The 20003-nt window shown below is 43.9% G+C and overlaps 1 protein-coding gene across 2 annotated transcripts in view; it reads right to left on the bottom strand.

Moving 5' to 3' along the window:
* Positions 1 to 20003, bottom strand: part of DLC1 (DLC1 Rho GTPase activating protein) — a 46036-nt gene that overhangs the window by 7144 nt on the left and 18889 nt on the right. For both annotated transcript variants that reach the window (XM_029935256.1, XM_029935257.1), the window contains exons 3-9: positions 17343 to 17424; positions 9810 to 9873; positions 6321 to 7744; positions 5625 to 5801; positions 2742 to 2901; positions 2422 to 2620; positions 659 to 872 (exon numbers count right to left, since the gene is read on the bottom strand). In XM_029935256.1, coding sequence (XP_029791116.1) covers positions 659 to 872; positions 2422 to 2620; positions 2742 to 2901; positions 5625 to 5801; positions 6321 to 7744; positions 9810 to 9873; positions 17343 to 17424 — 2320 coding nt within the window. The remainder of the gene's footprint in view (positions 1 to 658; positions 873 to 2421; positions 2621 to 2741; positions 2902 to 5624; positions 5802 to 6320; positions 7745 to 9809; positions 9874 to 17342; positions 17425 to 20003) is intronic.

The following is a 20003-nucleotide window of genomic DNA, read 5'->3' as shown; positions in this document are numbered from 1 at the left end:
GGATTAAATGAAAGAATGAATGTCAAGGGTGTAGTCCTGTGATTGGGTCAGAGTAAGTGCTGAGTAAATAACAGCCTTTGTTATTGTCCAGATTCTGGACTTCTGCTCCGGCCACCACCACTCCCAGCTTGTATACACCTGAGAAACCTTGCACACAATGGGCTGGGCCGGGTTTGGCTTTGAGGCTCAACGCTCTCCTCAGTTCTGTGAGACCCGGCTGATGGCCTTCCAACCCGCAGCACGACTGGGGCCTGGCTCTGCTGGCCTCGAAGAAGCCAAGGCAGCTCTATCCCCATGCAGTTCCGGAGGTCAGTAAATCTGCATGATCCTTTGCTGGCAGAAAGCGTGGTGGCAATGTCACGGAGGGCACCGGGGGGGGGGGGGGGAGCAGGACAAACGCTTGCCAGAGAGAAGCACACATTCAAATCTCTCTCAAAACCTAGTTGTCACTAGACTGTCTGGAAAGTTACACACTCCCCACTTCCAGGGCTGAGAAGAAAGGAAGGAAGGAAGGGGGCTGTGAAGGATGGAAGCTAAACTCCTTTGTGCTTGACTTGGGTGTGAAACCAAAGAAAACACAGGGACAACCGAGAAGGAAACGCAGGCTGCCTCCGTCTGGAGAAGAGAGCATGCGTGCGCACATCTCATCTGAACGTACCTTGGAGAAGAATTCTCTCTCTTCAGGGTGTTGAGGTGGAAGAGGGAAGGCGCTAGGCACACGGCCAGGTTGGTGGGAGTCATCTGGTTTTCTTTTACGGCGGCTGTGACATCGCTCAAGAAATAAAGGAGCGTCTGTAGCACCTCCCGGTTCTCATCAGGCAGGAGCATAATGGCGGCCTTGATGGCCTGGAGGCGCTGGTCCTTGGGCACACCTGTGTGACAGCGGCATTTCCCCGTCAGCTCAGTGCTTCTCCGCGCGTATTGCAAGGAAACGTCCCAAAGCAAAGATCAGCACCAACCACCTCTGCCCAGTCCTGAACGAGCGCTTGCAGAAAGTGTACTTGAGGTTAATATGGAAGAAATTAGGGACTGCCACCAGCGTCACTACCCTCAAGTATTTCCTGCCTGTGGAGGAGTTAAATTTTCAACACCCACAATGCCAATATCCTAAATCCACCTCAGAGTTCAAGTCCAGATACGATGCCTGTTCTTTTGGGTTTTGGAATAGCTTTTCTTTTCTAAGTATTTTTTTTTTTTTTTAGAACTCCCCAGTTTACCATTCTCAATTACTGAAAACATTGTACAGTTACACTTTTGTTTAGTTTTGGTGGAAAATCTTATTGAAGATATGTACAAGGGGATAAAAACTTTCTCAGCTTTTATACAAAATGTCTAGTATCTCTGGGGACCTTCCACAACCAGAACTGACCTGCTCATTCGTAAAATGGAGGAAGCGAGCTGCTAAAATAGTCTGTTGAAACAACAGATATTTTTACGAGTAATTTCTTTACGTTTTAGAAAGCGTGCTGAGAGGCCATTATAAAAATATATGCTTGAGAACTAAACCAGTAAAATAACATTCATATAGAAAATGCTGGGCCCAACCTTCAGGTCTCCTTTAAGAGGCAAATCTGCCTTTTAAGAGGCATGTGGTGGAAAAATCAAGTCACTTGAGTGCAGCTCCATAGGACAAACTGATTAACAGCTCCATGGTTACAATACATAACAAATACCTTGGTGGGGAAAATGTGACCGGTGTTTTCAGAAAATCTGAAAGGATGAAACAAATAATGAAATAATCCAGACCAGCTCCATTTCTCATAAAATAAGGTCCAGTGCACCGGGCTGAAGACAATTTGAGCACGGAGAGAAGCTGCTTTTATATTACATTGCTGTAGCACCACACTGAGCCAAGAAAAACACGGGGCTGTAAAAGCTATAATCCTGATCTTGATCATTAATTTAGACAACTGTTTGCTTTAAGCTTTACTTAAAAGTGAGAAGGGCATGGGTATTGTTTTCCCAAGTATATCTGGCAGAAGCGGAGATGAATAACAGAAAAAGATTATTTATTCATTTTCCAGCAAGATAAACCACACAGACACCTGTGACGTTTTAAACACAACAGGTCCTGCTAGAGAGATGCGAATCAACTGGAGGATCTTGGTACCTGCTCTTTTAAGCATCTTAGAGAAGACTGTTCGAGAAACGAATGAAAGAATGAGCTCCTGGATCACAATGTAAAATGTGTACTTGCTTCAATAATTAGAGAATGATGATAAGGGAAATTTATTTTTGCATTATTCAACAGGTAGACAGAAACCTATTCCATAAACAAGGAGAAAAAGGAAGAAAGAAATAGATGACATGTGTTTCCAAAAGGTCATCATGTGGCTCTCAAAGAATGGCATCAAAGGAAGCCAAGGTTTCAGGTGGTCCCACTCTTCTCCAAGGCCAACGTTAAGATCAAAGAACACTTACACTGATAGATCTGTAGAAAGGTTTCTGAGAGTTTATTGGTCATTAGTGGCTCAGGAAGGTCTCGGAAATACTGCTTCAACATGTCTGCCACGTCATAAGCAGACTGTCCCTCATAGTTGACACAATCTATGGCACTCTCATTCATCTGGCGCAGAGCCTGAATCCGGGACTTGACGCCCGATTTTCTGAAGAGCCCAACCTGGTGGAAGGAAAACATCAGGTGTCAAGGCAGAAGCAGCATTTTCACTACAAAACTATAAACAAGTAGCGTGCATCTGAGGTGTCAGCATTCAGTCGGACCTGCGCAAAGCGGTTCTCACCTGATCCAAACAATGGTTGCGGAGGTAGCGCATGGCCTGCTGAATGCTCTGGGGTAGGGGCTGTCCTGTGCGCTGCACATTGACGGTCAGAGGGACCCCAAACACATTCCGGTCCTTATAGTCTGGAACCTTGATCCTTTTCATGAACTTGGGCACAGCCCTATTTAAAGAACAGACGGAGGAGAGGTATGTTTATTCGTCTGTAGACCCTTACCCATCTTTGCAGGTAAACCCTGTGAGCTTTATATCTGCTCCTAGGGTGGCCATTTAAATTAAATAAAATTACAATTTTATTTTATTTAAAAAATTTTTTTTAATGTTTTATTTTTGATAGAGAGAGAGAGACAGAGCATGAGAGGGGGAGGGGCAGAGAGAGAAGGAGACACAGAACCGGAAGCAGGCTCCAGGCTCTGAGCTAGCTGTCAGCACAGAGCCTGATGCAGGGCTCGAACCCATGAACGTGAGCTCTGACCTGAGCCGAAGTTGGAGGCTTAACTGACTGAGCCACCCAGGCGCCCCATAAAATTACAATTTTAGTTCCTCCAGTTGTATTAGCCACAGTTCAAGTGCTCACTAGCCACCTGAGACCAGTAGCTGTCTTCTGAGTGAATATAGCACATTTCCACCATCACAGACCGTTTCATGGGACAGTGCTATTCTGGATCTTCTAAGAGTTGGGGCTCTCAGGCCCAGTAACATTTTCTCCACTGGGGATTCTCCTCCCACTATTAACTCTGAGAACTGGGTTTATATCCTTAAGGGAGCTGATGGGCTTCCTTACAAAATGGCAGCACAGGAAGGAACAGAAACAGAAAACAACATTCAGGGCCATAATTTAGGAACTTCACGACAGAATTTGAAAAAACATGTTCCCATTTGTCCTGTAAATGGACATGAATCACTTCTAAGTTCTTAATGAGATGCAAAGTATTTAGGGTATAAAAAGGATCATGTAGCACCAGATGAGAAAATAGCAAATACATGATGTTGGTTCAACATAATGAGAACCAATTCCAGAGCTCAACAGCGGGGACCGAGCTAATGATCCGAAGTCAAAATAAATTCTCCTGCTGATGACCCTGGAGAATATAACATCTTTGGGTTTCTAAAGGAAGGTGGAAAAGAACAATGAAGGGTTTGTGAGCCTACCCCAGGCTCCCTGGAGTCCTGAAACCAGGTCCAGCCCCAGCAGTATATGGAGCAGCAGGAAACCGATGTTATGCATTTAATGCTGTCAAGCAGAAATTTCAGCTCTACAAGTGACCTCTCTAAACAGGACAAGAAAGGGCAAGGCTGAACAGGAAAAGAACTTTGTGTAGAATTTCTCTCTATTCCATGGATCCCACAATGTGAGGCTTTTACATTTGGTTTTGACTCACTGGAAAAACTGACCAGAACTCAAGAAGTATTACGGACTTTCAGATTCTTGAGGGTTTGGTGGGAAGGGGGTGGGCAACTCAGAACCGAGAATGTAAAGTATGTACTTTTAAATAGCCAGCCAGGAAAACATGACTCTACGCACAGAGGAGCACTGCAGAAGACAGACTGCTTTGACTTCTGAGTGCTCACCAGCAGCCACGGCAGGGTACTGTTTATAGCCCTATGAAGGGGAAAGCTGAAGCACAGAGGCAAATTTGTATTTCCATACAGTAAGTTTATGGCATCATGGCTGTAAGTGTGCATAATGCTCGCTTTGTCGGGGGAGAAAAGCTAGCGGCGGAATGTGCAAAGAACACATTACGATCTCCACTGAGAATCTGAAGCATGCGGGGATAAACCGGTCAATACTTATTTCTGTCATTCAGAACAAACAACTTCTGTATTTAGCAAGGCTCACATAATAACAGCCTTTGAACGGGAGGTGCTTTGATGCTGAAGCTAAACTCACTCCGAGTCCTGAGGAGATGGGGAGCTGGAGAGAGAAACAACAGTTCTGCTGCTTGCGCGGTGCGCCCGGGCACCTCTGGTTTGCTCCAGAGCACCACTGACGACATGGGCTGCTTCTCTGTTTTTATAAAAACCAGTGGGTCTGGATGACAAACACTCAGATTAGGGAAAAGGCTTAAGGTTACCCAGATGACACTGTGAAATGCACTTGGATGTCAATCTAGAGGTACTTCTCTGCTTTGCCCCGCTAGCGGAAAAGTTAAGATACACAAACACTGGGTCACATTTGGGGCCTGTCCAGCCTAACGGTGTCCATCTCACATGATATACACCGAGGGCCATAGTTTTGAAAGTAATATTGAACTGTTCATCTGAGGGAGTTTACCTTCGTGTGTATTTAGTCTATAGTATCTTAGAGCAGTGAATTCCTTACGTTTATTATTCACTGTTTAAGTGACTTTGTTGGAAAGGAACATGATCTAAATTTTTTTAGCACAGGTAGATTTTTGAGTGATGCTTCAAGTATTTACATCAAAAATGATTTCTAGAAACATACCCGGAGAAGGTTAGAAGGCCTGGTACTGTACAGCAAGCATTTCACAGTTGGTCTCAGCATCCTATGATCAGAATGACATTTTTTCCCCTTCCTTCTGTAACATCTGATTGGTACATCTATTTATCCATGGGGGCTCTTTCTAACACTGGGAAGGAGGTGCCTGTACAGGCTGATGGAACAGCCATGCATTCTCACCCCATCAACTGGCCATTTGTCACTGTGGCTGCTGAATCTCACTCCACCAATCCTGCTGCTTAGTCCCCAAAGTTACACCGGCTTGAGCGGTATGCGATGTGGCCTCAAGAATGCAGGGATTATATTCGGAGAATAGTCGAGAAGTATTCACAGGGGATGGCTGTCATATACTCGGTGCTGGGATGGCTTTGAGGAGCTGGCCAAAACCATTTTCAATTAGCTGACTGAGCACAGAGAACTCTTACCAGCTAAATCCGTGCTTATTGGAAGGTGTGTGTTTCTCCAGCAGGGCGGTCAGCTTCAGGAGCGCGTACTTCTGCAGCAGGTTCATCTGGGCCACAGACTGGCAGTTAATCTGCAGGGATACAGAGTTCAAGCTCGGCCGATGGGAGCTCTGGAAACTGTGCCATCGCAGCCTGTGCCTGCGGGAGAGGAGCAGGGGTGGGGTGAGAACCAGGGAGGGGTGAGCACCAGGGAGAGGGGCCGGGGAGGGGTGAGCACCAGGGCTTTTAACAGGCACACACAAAATCGGTGGTGGGTGGCTCAGTGGTGTCTTTGGAACCGGGAGGACTGACTTCTGTTCCACTCTTTTCCTCCTCCCCACCCCACCCCCGCCATGATAAAATACACATTACAGAAATGGCCATCTTAACCACTGTTAAGTGACAGCTCCGGGGCATAAAGCCTCTTCACACTGTTGTACATCATCACCACCACGAAGCCACGAGACTTACTTCCTCTTCCCAAACTGAAACTCCGCACCCATGAAACAGTATACACCCTTTTTGCATGTTAGGGTTTCCTGGCCTATCAGTTTTCTCAGGAGCTCACGGGGCTAGGAATGCTCTGACCCCATGTCCCTCACACGAGAATAGAAGCAGTCCCTTTCTGACCTCCCTCCCTGTCTCCGGGGGGTGGGGGGGGGGAAGCCAAGCTCTCACCTATTGGACCTTGTCAGAGAGGCCCCGACCCCAGAATCCCTCCTTTCCGGGATGTCGGAGGGCTCTTCCGGCTCATTCAGGGAGTTGCCGGTACTGTCCAGGTCACTGGGCGTGGCTCGGTCATTGTCCACATCCAGGTGTATCTGTTTGGGAGATGACGGGCATGGAGAGACGGAGTCCAGGGCTGAGTCCGAGTCTCCCTCATCTGAAAACTTCTCTGACCACTGGTTGACTATCCTCTGCATCCCCTTCACGTGGTAGAGGATGTCGTCCAGCTCAGGGAAGATGTCCTCATTCTCCAGGTCGGCCAGGTCACCGGAACTGGAGTAGAGGATGGAGCCCGGCACGTTGTCATAGATACTCAGGCGGCTGCTCACAGAGCTGGACGAGTTGCGCCGCTTAAGCTCCTTGGGGCTGTCGCTGCCGGTGTCCCTCCGCAGGCTGATGTGGCCGGGGCCGTGGAAGCTTCCAGTCCTCCAGTTCACAGAGCTGTTCTTCCCTGAGGGAGAGAAACTGCCGTTGGAGAGTGCCTTGGGGAAGGTGCCGGGCTTGTGATCTTCCGGGATGTAGAACACCGTGTCCTCCGGGTAGGTCTCGCGGTTCCTGAAGTTCTGTTCCAGGACGTTGGGAAACGTGGACTGGTTGAACGGGTCAAAGCCCTCCAAGTACATGCCCACGCGCTTGTTGCAGGCGCTGAGGCTGCGGGTCCTGGTGACCGGGCTGGGCGTGCTCACGGCGCTGCTGGTCTCCGACTGACTGCTGCTGCTGCTGGTCTGCGTGGAGTTGGAAACGCTCCGCTTGCGCACCGCGGGCACGTTGATGCGGTTGCCGTTGAGCGAGGAGATCTCCACGCAGTTCAGCTGCTTCAGCTTCTCCTCGTCCATCCCCTCCTGCAGAATGGGCCCGCTGATGATGAGCCCCAGCTTGGAAGGTGCCTTGTGCTTGCCGTGGTGCGAGCCCTTGAGCTTCAGGCTCTCCATGCGTTTCAGCAGGCTGCGCGTCTTGGACTTGGCGTTCTTCTCGGGGCCTTTCGTGCCGAAGCTGAAGCCGGACAGCTCCTTGGGGGAGGGCAGGCTGCAGAAAGAGTCGTCGTTGCCCACGAAGTTGCCAGAGGAGCACACGCTGATGACCGAGTTCGTGCGGGGTGTCGCCACGTCCCCAGCGTGGGGCGCGTGCACCGGGAGGCTGCCGGTGCTGCTGAGGCTGCGGACGGAGGCCACCTCCTGGCGCTCGCTGAGGTCCGTCAGCATGCTTTCGTGGCTCGCCGCGTTCTTCAGGTGGGCATCGCCGGGGGCCCCGGGCACTGCGTCCTGCTTTGAAGAAAAGACGTCGAACTCTTCCAGCCGGGACCACCTCTTGCTGTCCCTCTGGAAAGTCCATTTGCCACTGATTGCACAGGGCTCGTCCTCGTCGGAATCCTCACTCTGCAAAGACAGAATGGAGGCATTCATCGCTGGGACCCGCAGACAGCAGGGAGCGGGACGCGTGCTGGGGGCCGGAGGCCAAGGCATGGCTCATGATATGCCATCAGTGTCAATTCCCCCTTTATAGCTTTATTTTATTATCATTATGATTATTTTATTATTCTTTTTTAAATGACAAAGATGTACATTGTATGTCAGGGCTTCTAACAGGAAAAAAACAGGAAAACCACATGTTTCAAACTAAATAAGAATCATTTTGTAGAAACTGCTGGATCTATAGGCTGTCCTTTAATTGCTCACAGAGGAAACCTCTAGGATCTGTGAAAATTTCAGGCATGCAAAATATTTTGAACTGGAGTCAGCAGAGGGTAGGACTCCCTCTGGTCTGCCTCCAGTTTTGCTCTGTTGATAGCATGTGTTTATATTCTCTTTTGCAATTAAAAAGGTAGTTTTCAAACACTAAGAAGAATGGACACTGGTATCTGTAGCCACCCTAAAAGTGTGCCAGATCTCCTACCAGACCCATGGAGGTAAGTCACCGCATCTCTTCAGTCTGATCCTTTTCAGCTTCTTACCTGTTCTTTTTCATCCCCTCCCCCACCTAGACACGGGGTCTAGAGCTAATGCCACACATGTCCTGTGAAGTTTCAACCTCAGACATGCTCCAGCAATTTAACAAGGCCTCACAAATACCCAGGCCTGACAGGACGGAACATTCACAAACACGATGTAACATCTTTGCTGATTATGCCTGATTTATGGGCAGGACTCATGGTTACGCTGTGTCACAAACTACTGCATCTGAGCCTTTTGGGCGGGATATCAAAAGGCACAGTTCAGTATGATGCATGTCCTTCCCACTGGTGTGGAAAGTATCACATGGCCCACGTTTCACAGGATAATGAGTAGAGAGCATTAAACGCTGACTTGTGGACTCCTGGCCACAGCCCAGTGGGTGGTGAGGTTCCAGTTCATTTGTTTAAAAGGTTTAATCCCCCGAGAAGGCAGCTTGTTGCAAGACAGGGCCTCAAGGATAATTAAAATTTGTACTCTGAACAGTCCGAAATACGTTCTTTGACCAACCTTATTCCTGTTTACTCTAATTTGTGACACTCACTCCCAGGACTACACCCACTCCTTCTCCGAAGATCTCATAAAAGGTCCTCACATTTCATCCACAGAAGTTATGTGCCACCATTCGACTAGAATGTGTGGGATTTCCTGCCCTTCCCTCGGGCCTCCCCAACTCCTCTTCCCTCCACTCTCTGGTTATTCTTCAGCACCCCACAAGCCAGCCTTCCCCTTCCCTGCAGCTCCAAAACACTGTTACTATTACGGGAAGAGAGAGAGAGATTTCCCAAAGAACTTTAGCTTTCATTTCTGGAGGGAATAATGGAGGATTCACTGGGATTTCCTAAGCCTCGTTCCTTTAATCTGGAGTAGGCACTGAGTTAACAAGGCAAAATAATAGATGATTTGTTCTGATCATACATAAACTGTTAAAGAAAAACAAAAGTAGATACAGAGAACAGACTGGTGGTTGCCAGAGGCATGGGTTAAAAGGTATAAACACCCACTTATAAAATAAATACATTTTGGGGGTGTGATGTACAGCATGGTGACTACAGTTAATCATACTGGATAGTATATTTTAAAATTGCTAAGAAAATAGATCTGAAAGATTTTCATCACAAGAAAAAAAATGTAAGTACGTGTGGTGATGGATGTGTACTAGGCTTCTTGTGGTGATCACTTTGTAACATATGCAAATACTGAACCACTGTGTTGTACACCTGAGACTAGTATTATGTTATATGTCAATTTTATCTCAATAAAAAAAAGCAGTAGGAAAACTGCAATTTATTGGCTATCTGCAAGTATTGGTTTTAATTACATAAGGCTGCTTGGTCTTTGGTCAACCTGACTGGATTATAATATTAAAGATGTAGATGTTTTTGGAATAAGGAAGCCAAAAGAATTTGAGAGACAAAACCTCTTACAAAACACATAGTTTGTGGTCTGCCCCCTTTCCTCCCATCCTATTATATATATCTTATATACTCACTCTCTTCCGATGAGGACTAATTTCCAGCTTCATCACTGCACATTTGTTTAAAGTATTTAGACGCCTACAGAGCAAAGAAATAATATTAGCAAAGATAGGAAACTAATGATGGGTAGATAAATATTTTTTTTCCAAATAGCTGACATGCTCAATGAGTTTCCTTATTCTATACAAAAATTATAATTTAGAAGAGTATTAGAAACTTCTTTAAGAAGTGAACAGTTTAAAAATACCTTTATACTTCTCTTCATTTATCTTTTTTAAACTTTTTTTTATATGTTTATTTATTTTTTGAGAGAGAGAGAGAGACAGAGAGCAAGCTGGGGAGGGGCCAAGGGGGATGGGGGCAAAGAATCTCTGAGCTGTCAGCACAGAGCCCAATACGGGCTCGAACTCACAAACCGTGAGATCATGACCTGAACTGAAATTAGATGCTTAACTGACTGAGCCACCCAGGCGCCCCTGCCCCTACCTTTCTTCATTTAAATTGACTGTTAACAATTTTATTTATTATTTTTTAATGTTTTATTTATTTTTGAGAGAGAGAGAGAGAGAGAGAGAGAGAGAGAGAGAGAGACATTGTGAGCAGGAGAGGGTCAGAGAGAGAGGGAGAAGCAGAATCTGAAGACAGGCTCTAGGCTCTGAGCCGTCGGCACAGAGCCTGACATGGGGCTCGAACCCACGAACCGCGAGATCATGCCCTGAGCCGAAGCCAGACTCTCAACCGACTGAGCCACCCGGGCGCCCCAAACTGTTACTATTTTACAGTAAAACAACACATTGCTATGGTACTGTCAGCTGCTTCTTATTCTTCACAGAACCAACACCTCTCAGTGAGGGATTTTATTCTTCCGAGAGCACCTAGGTTGGGCCATTATGTAGCTCCACACAGTGCCAAGAAATAAGAGCCACTGAAGCCTCCTTTCATAGAAATGGGAACAGCAACAAGGAACCGAGCAGAGTTCTTGGTAAAATAAACGGTATATTCTATCTCAAATAAAAATTCAAAGACAGAAATAAACCAATTTTTAGTAATCTGTAATAAATAATAATCTTAGACACTCTGTTCAAAAGGTTAATGAGTTCATAGAAAGGAAATTAGTGCCTCTTTAACACCCAATTCTTTTTAGAACATCCCATACAGGACAGGATAATGTTTGGTACAGTAATAGCAAAAGTGCAAATATTATTATAGGTTATAATAGGTCAAAATTATTACTGAAAAAATTTTTATACAGAAGCTTCTAGGGTTGAAGTCTTTAGAGTTCAAGTGACAATAAGAACTTGAATCAAGTTCTTTTTTGGAAAAAGGGTCTTTTTTACCACTGCCAAGGAGTAATGTGTCCATTTATAATTAGGGAAATAAGTTAGGTTTGCTGAAAAGCAAATACCGAAAACCAAACAACTGAACAACCGCCCTCCCCCCGCCCCCAACCTCTCAAAACAAAGCTCTACATCAGGAAAATAATGAAATAGCTGAGAAAAGAAACCCTTTACATATGCAGGAATACATGGTATGTAAAAGTATGAATGCCCGCCCTCTCCCAGGGCTTCCAGAGGACCATCACTTGGTCTTCTCAAATAAGCCTACAATCTGCTGTCCTCCATGGCTAGCTATCTGGTTTTTCCTGCAACTGCAATTCTTCCGTTTGCATAGGAAAAGAGCATTTAATTCACACAAATTCAAACTGACCATAAGACTGCTTCAAGGCTTTATCTCTCTGATTCTGTTCTTGCAACTTGTCTAACAACTTGATGCAGGAGGATAGAAAGGAGTTTTGCCTGCTGATAAGACCTTTTGCCTTTGATTTCATAGATTGCGGGGTAGCCTGTTTATAGAATAAACAAAGATAACTCAGGACGTCCATGTCACCTATGTCCAGAAAAATTCTCCCGGTTGATGGGGAGAGAAAGAAAACAAATAACTCAGAAAAAGCCCAAACTTTAAAATGAGTAGCTGTAAGGTCCCTCCCTAAGAGGCGTGCCTTACTTACATGACTGATACCCACAGTGCTTTCGTTCTCAAATGTTTTCAAGGTTGAAGGAATCGGGCATAGTTACACTTAGTCTTAGGTCTGGGTTTCATTAATCAAACCTGTAATCAAATACCCACTTGAGTTCATTTGGGCTTTAATGGTTGAGTGGTGTTTATAACCAGGTTTACTGGGTATGGAAGCCCATGGCAGTGGGGAGGGGCCTGCTTCACAAACTCTAGATTTGAGTCAAGCAAAAAAGACCCAGGAGGCAAGATTTATAAAGGTCAACATGATCTTTTCTATGTTGACAGCACCCAGCTAATGGCATTTCAGTTGTGAAGCCTGGAAGTTAATTCCTTGAGGTTTCTGTAAAATTCCTCTGTTCCCAGGACCTCCAAGGAATGCCCACTGGTGAGACCTTAGCTACTGAGAGACACAATACTGACGTGAAACAGTTGTAGCGACATGAATTGGGGCTCGCTCTGGGCCAGGCACCTCAGATGTGTTATTTCACCTTGGTCCCTACAACTACCTTATGGCATATATATATTACTATTTTCCTTTCTTTTACAGATGAGGAAAGGGGGTTTGGAGGGGTCACAGATCTTGTTCAAGGCCACAAGAATAAAAACGTGGTGGCTCTCAAGGTGGAAAACAGTATTTCCTGCATTCTTTGCTAGCATTAATCTTAATGATGCTGATACCCAGGAGCAGCTTCTGCCCTAAGCATGATTCCTGCAACGAAGGGCAGGTGCTGGTATCACACACCATCTGTCCAGAGGGCGTGGCTGCCGAAGCCCCCAGGGCCCTTAAGGGGGGGGCAGCTCCACTGGAACCTGTCAGCCTTATCTGCTGGGCAACTTGTTCCCTGCTCTGAAGGGGGAGGGGGGAAAGGTGGGCCACCTGATAAAAATGTAGCAAGTGGGCATTTGGACCTTGTATTCAAAATGAAAACAGGGAAGAGCACAAGAGACATGTGAGAAAAGAAAAAGGAACCATTTTCCAGTAAGACCTGACAAAAACTGTTCCGATTCTTAAAGACACTTTCTGGGAATCAGTGCAACTGCTTTATAAATTTACTTGCTTCCCTTTTAATAGAACAGAAAGAATAACAGAGTTGAAATCTATTATGCGGCAGGCTGCTTTACACAGTTCAGGCATTTCGAGGGCTGTTTCACAACAAAGCGCAGACTGAAGATGATGGTTCGGGTATGTACTTATCATTATACGATCATCGCCTTATTTACATAATTCTTTGGTATGTTTATAGGAGGAGTCAGTTGTTCACTCCAAAGGAAAACAGTGGTACAGTATATTTTTCAGATGCTAGAGAGACAAAACTCCTGGCAGAAGAGGTATCCTAATGGTAAGCTATAGTTTGTGTTATATTATCTGCATATGTTTTTTAAAACTTTTTTTTTTTTTAATTTATTTTTGAGAGCGAGAGATCGAGAATGGGAGAAGGGCAGAGAGAGAAAGAGAGAGAGAGAGAGAGACAGAATCGGAAGGAGGCTCCAGGTTCTGTGCTGTCAGCACAGAGCCTGACGCAGGGCCGGAACCCACGAACCATGAGATCATGACCTGAGCCGAAGTCAGACGCTCAACTGACTGAGTCACCCAGGCGCCCCTACCTGTGTATGTTTCAAGGCAAACAAACCACTCCCCCAGTATTAATATTGAATGTGACTCTCCCATGATCTTGGCCTTACCATTGAGGCTGGATTATACAGCAAGACTGGGACAAAAGCCAGTCTCTCCAGGGAAATGAGTAACGAAAACCCCTTGCAAATGTAAGTGCAAGACTGTTGGCGAGCAACCCAAACCCCAAATCATGGTAGTTCCTTAACTGTAACTTTGGTCACTACCAGACTTTATATTAAGGTAGTATTAACACGATTTTCAGGAAAACATTAAATCCCCAAGTCTTCTGCTCTAAGGAGACTCTGTTAAGAGATCAGCAATGTTATAGGTATAAGAATGTTTATAATAAACCTTAAAGAAGAACACCAGGGTGTACATGAGAGCAGTTGTAACATCCCTGTGTGTGTGTGTGTGTGTGTGTGTGTGTGTGTGTGTGGGTGTGTTTGGGGAGGTGGTAGGCCAGAGAAACCATATAAGGATTATTTTATTTAAACAAATTTTAAAAAGTTTTAGTTAAGGGGAGCCTCGGTAGCTCAGTCAGTTAAGTGTCTGACTTCAGCTCAGGTCATGATCTCGGGGTCCTTGAGTTCAAGCCTGGCATCAGGCTCTGTGCTGACAGCTCAGAGCCTGGAGCCTGCTTCAGATTCTGTGTCTCCCTCTCTCTCTGCCCCTCCCCTGTTCACGTTCTCGCTCTCTCTCTCTCTCAAAAACAAATAAAGATTTAAAAAAAACATTAAAAACTTTTATTTAAGAGGCATCTGGGTGGCTCAGTCAGTTGAGCATGTGACTCTTGATTTCGGCTCACGTCATGATCTTGAGGTTCATGAGATGGAGCCCCACTGGGGCTCTGTGCTATCAGCAGAGAGATTCTCTTTCTCTCTCCCTGCCCTTCCCCCTCTTCATACATGCTCTCTCTCCCTCTTTCTCTCAAAATAAACATTATAAAAAAGGTTTTATCAAAGAAAAAAAATGTTAAAATGTTAAATTAATACTATTTTATGAAGTAAAACTTTTCAACTGAGTTTCTATAACCCTATTGCCATATATATGTATCCTTTTAATGTTTTTTTTATTTTTGAGAGAGAAAGAGAGAGAGAGAGAGAGAGAGAGAGAAAGCATGAGTGGGGGAGGGGCAGAGAGAGAGGGAGGCACAGAATCGGAAGCGGGCTCCAGGCTCTGAGCTGTCAGCACAGAGCCTGAACATCAACTTCTCAAACTATTTCAACAAGGCAAAAAAAGGAAGTCTACAATAAGAAGTCTGTCTGTCTGGAGAGAAGTTGACAAATCAGAAGGCAAATTTTCAAACTATGCTGTAGCTACAGCTTCATGACTCACTGGGCCTTGAATTCCATGGGCTGAGAAACTATGTGGAAGAGACCAGTCTAGTGAATGAGACAAATGTCACGAACGGTACAGCCAGTGCCCTCAACTACTCTGTCGACAACTCAGAACCCGCCACACGCTTCACAAGAAGACGCCCCCCCATCACTTTCTTCAGAATATGTGTTTACGCCTCCTGAAAGGGGAATCCTTTGCCTTGAGAAGTCTATGTGAACATCTGGACAAGGCCCTTGGCTTTTCCATTAAAACAAGGTGACGACTGTTACATGAGTTCTGAAGCATTTGTTTTGAAAAGAAAACTCAACCTCAAGACTTTTTCCACATACTCAAATGGGGGCCTCTAATTTGGACCTCATATTTTTCAAAGCACTCAAAGCACTTACTACCTCACTGTGTCCTCACACTTAACCTCAGAGATCTCATTCTCTGTATCCAAGAAAATAGAAACCAATCAGGATACACTGCAGAGTCCAAATACAGATCCAGGTCTAGCTGTTTTTTAGGCTTTTTTCACAAAAGCTCCAGAAGCACAGATTTATTCCCTTCAAAGGACGACTTTCCCCTCAGAGCAGGGTAATTAAATTTCAAACTGATATTAAAATATATATATATATTCAAGAATATAATCATGACCCCTTGGGGCTGCAATGTTGCAGTGAAATTTTTATGACCCAGAAATTCCTAAGCTGTTGGTGCTGCTTAGAGGGCCTGCTTACTAAGTGGTGTAAAATGTGTAATCTGACTCAGCGCGTAAATATTTCCTAGGATTCATCTTATGAGTGACCTCATCTATATGCGTTATCACCAATGATGAATTGAAAAATAAATCAATTCTACCCCATAGCTAAGCATTAAAACATTTAAAAAATGTCTGGAGTAGTTTATATTCCAGATGTTGACTTCTTCCATCCCAAACTGCACTAGTGACATTTTTTTCATTGCCAATGACATAGCTATGGTGTTACATCCTACAGTGTAGGACTTGGGATTTGGCTCTTTTCAGAAAATGTGTGCATACCCTGGACATTTCTTTTTTTTTTTTTTCCTCCATAATATTTTATTGTCAAATTGTTTTCCATACAACACCCAGTGCTCTTCCCCTTAAGTGCCCTCCACCATCACCACCACCTCTTTTCCCCCCTCCCCCACCCTGGACATTTCTAAGCAGCCATTTAATTGGATTTGAGAAGCGACAGTGTTTCCGTGGTTGACAGAGCATTTCTTTTTCTTAAGCCATGAGTGCTAGTCTATTTCATACACCATTCTAAATATCCTCCCTGTCTTTCCCTAAAACCGCTGCTTAAGTTAGCTAATTCAGAAAACACTGCATTACAACAGGGGCACCTGGGAGGCTCAGTCAGTTGAGTGTCCGCCTCTTGGCTTCAGCTCAGGTCATGATCTCAGCATTTGTGAGTTGGAGCCCCTTGTCTGCCTCTGAACTGACAGTGTGAAGACCGCTTTGGGATTTTCTCCCTCTGCCTCTTTCATGCTCTCTCTCTCTCAAAACAACTCAACTTAAAAAAAAAAAAAAAGAAACCCTGTATTACATAAGGAAGGCAAAAAACAGTCCTTTCACGAAGCTACTGCTTTCTTTCCCTACAAAGGGGAAATTAGATACTGAGTGGCATTCTACCTTAAAGATGCTTTTTACAAGTTAAAATAAATACTGAGTAAAAGAAAATTTATTTCAATTTTAAACATAAAATCAACAAAATATGTGAACTTTTTCTATGTATAATTTGCCTCCAGAATGCAGCTTATTTATAGCTTGTAGGTTTTGAAGAAAACTGCAAAGGGTGAATTAACTTAAAAATGAGTAATAGAAAGTCAGGACGAGTTTGAAAGGATTATCAGAGCCCGATCACTGTCCAGCTACATGTTTTATTACTTCTACTTCTCTAAAACCTACCAGCCACCGGCTCAGCCTAAAGAGCCACCAGCACAACGAACAAGGATTTCTGACAGGTTTATTTTCATTTCTCATCAGTGCTCATTTACTGTAGGTGAAAGGCTGTGCTGAGTTATTTTACAACCTTACTTAATCCTATTGTTACTATTTTGTACCTGGGGAAGCTGAAGACATTCAGAAAAGCTTCTCTGGAATTCAAACAATGGTTCTCTTAACTCTAGCATTGCTATAACCCCCTCCCCCAATTTATTCCTCTGAGTGTGTTATTTGTATTCATTATAACTGCAGCTTTGACTGTTGGGGTATCTGGTTGGGGCCTTAGAATCAATTACAGTGCCTTTTACAAACACAGTTCCAAGTTTCCAAACCATCTGAATGTTATCTGTTTCAGCAATCATATAGTATCAAATACAGAACGGTCTGTTTGAGTACCTCCTAGGAGAGTGCCATTTCATGGCAATATTGAACAACAGACTTGACTTTTTTAAATTGAAAGGCCTATAATTTATAGTGAAGTAAATTACTATAACCATTCACTAATCAAACACCTGATATAACTAGTACATCAAAGGTGAGCAAAACCATCTTAATGATAGATAATACTGCATTCTTAAAACAGACCAAAAAAAAGAAAAAAAGAAAAACACTCAAAGCATTTCCATTCACCTGCATAAAGCCTCAATGGCGTCTCTGTCCAAGAAATCATGCTCTCTCTTGACCAAGGAAATATCAATGGGGAACAGAAGATCTGTAAGGAAAAGAAAAACAAATACATTTATTGACACCTAACTCCTTGCCAATCTAGCTTAGTTGAGCAGAGAAAAAAAAGCAATTTTTTGAATACCTACTGTGTGCAAGGCACCTCATTTCCTATCAAGTGCTATGGCAGAAGAAAGCATCTGAAGACGATTCCATCAGTGTCTGAAAGGAGCTTAGATGTAATGAGGTCTGTGAACTCAAAGCTCCGTGCTTGTCAAAAGCTAAGTGGTTCAAAACACTGTTCCACCTTTAAATAAATCAGCAGGCAACAGACCCCTGCTATAAATTATTATGTAAGCCAGAATCAACATCAGAAGGATGCTCCTTTTTAATGTGGTTCCCCCGCCCCCTCCACGTGTGTCTGCTCACATTTGATCACGGGAAGAGGTCATGGAAAACTGGGCCAAGGAAAGGTCTAGAGAACAATGGCAAGTGGAATCTAACCATTTGCATGACATCAAAAGCTAAAGAGAATTCAGGATATGCTATTTTTAAACAAATATTAGCACTTCCATATGGCTTTCCAGGAGTTTATATAACTCCACCTAAAACAAAAGGCCAGCTACAAGCTGCTGCAGAACAATAGAATCCCAAATCCCTTAATCTGTAGGAGAGTTCAATACTCTTACACTACTGGGAGTTACAGCAGAACTGAAAAGGTAAAAGGGGGAAAAAGTCAACTCAGTAGCATTCCCTTTTTTATCCCTTGTTGATAAATACATTCAAGGAGAGGGGGGGATGACTGGCAGCACCACCGTGGAAATTTACAGCAGCTCTGGAATCGCAATGAGATAAAAACAAATTATCCTCTTTGTGGAGTTGCAGCTATTAGGGTATATTGGGTCTTCCCCTAGTAGAATGCTTATATAATATGCTAAGGTAGAGTTCTTGTGTGTACTTTGGTGGGTCATGAATGGGTGAAATAAGTCAGCAGGGCAGGAAACGGTGACCATAACCAAGAGAGAAAGAGAGAGAGAAACCACAAAAAACAAAAGCCAACCCCCCAGCCTCTAAAATGGTTAATGCTGCAATACTGGGATAGACTGGGTTCTAAGGAGTTCTGGGGACCCAGGTGATTAGTAATGAATGTTCTAGTTCTTCAGCTGACTGCTGGGTTTTTATGGTTTCCAATTTCCAGTCACTGGTTTTACAGAATGGAGCTCCATACTCTTAACAATCTATTTGCTAGAGATAATGATTCAAACTTATCTTTTTTTTTTAAAGATGGAAACTAACATAATCAGTGTTACGGTCCATTCATTTTTCTGAAAGTGAGAGTTAGATTATTGATAGTATTCCCTGAATAATGTAGGCAGACCAATGAAGCAGCCCAAAATTGATGAAGAAATATCTGGAATTGAGTACTGCAGGAATTTATCTCTTCATTAATTTCTAGACCAACATTATAGGCTTATAGTGAATGTAAACTATTGTAAATACAAGCACAGTAGACGATAAAGCTATTTGGAAGTTATGACATTTTATACCACTTTGAACAGACATCCAGAGCTTCAAGTATTAAATAACAGGGGTTACATTAAAGAATATGTTTTTAGTATTTCCATAGCATTACATCAGATCTATAATGTAAATTAAAAGCTCACATGTCTGTTAAGTGCATAGGAGACCACAACTGTGTTGTTTTTAGCAATTCTGACTTAGTGTACCCAGAACTGTACTTTAGATTCCTTTCTTTCTGATTCAAAAAAACTTTCTGTTAAAAAAAATCTCGCGTGTGTTGGGACTAGGTGTTAAGAGAGAAGTGGGATAATTAAGTAAATGATTTTCTCCTATTGGCCTAGACCCTTCGAAAGGACCGGTTTTTAAAGGATGGGATTTACTGATGTGTAGAAGCAGCTCTCAGTTCTTTACGTTAGGGTTTAATCTTCCAACTTGGGTTTAAGGGCAGGAAATATAAATTGCCAAAGACCAAAATAAAGCAAAACAGGAAGACAAGGAATGTGTGGGTTGCTGTAAAGTGTGTGATACTCCGCGCAGAGCGGCAGGATGCAGCGCAGAAGTTACAGCCCAGAACAATACACAGTGTATCTCAAAAGCAGGCTTATGCTTCAAAAGACTTGTACATGTGAAGAGACCCCAAACATACCCCATGAAAATGCAGTCTGAATTTCAGGATTCATTAAGAAGGAAGACAGAGACTGGAAGTGAGTCTTCACAAACACACACTTCACAAGAAAGTGCTGCTTGGCAGCAAATCAACACCAAAAATGAACATAATTGGAGGAAATTTAATTTCTAAACAGGAGAACAAAAGGACAGCCACCTTACTGCCACTGCTAATGCAATTATCTTCCCCTGTCTCCAGTGGAGCTGTGAATTGAATGTGGTAGAAGAAGGGTGGCCCCTCCCTAACCCTCCCCACCTCCAAGCGCTTGTGAAAGACAGAGATACTCTAAATGTTAATAAGTCAGAAATTCTCTCTAAAGGACAGATAAGCAACTCCACCATAACAAGCATGCAGGTTAGCCAAGTACTTAAAAGAAAAAAAAAAGAAAAGAAAAAAAAAGGAAAAGGAAGTAGAGATCTTCTCTATAAATGGAGGAATAA

Source organism: Suricata suricatta, chromosome 1, assembly GCF_006229205.1.
Source record: "Suricata suricatta isolate VVHF042 chromosome 1, meerkat_22Aug2017_6uvM2_HiC, whole genome shotgun sequence".
NCBI lineage: Eukaryota > Metazoa > Chordata > Mammalia > Carnivora > Herpestidae > Suricata > Suricata suricatta.
This window is presented reverse-complemented; position numbering and strand designations above follow the sequence as displayed.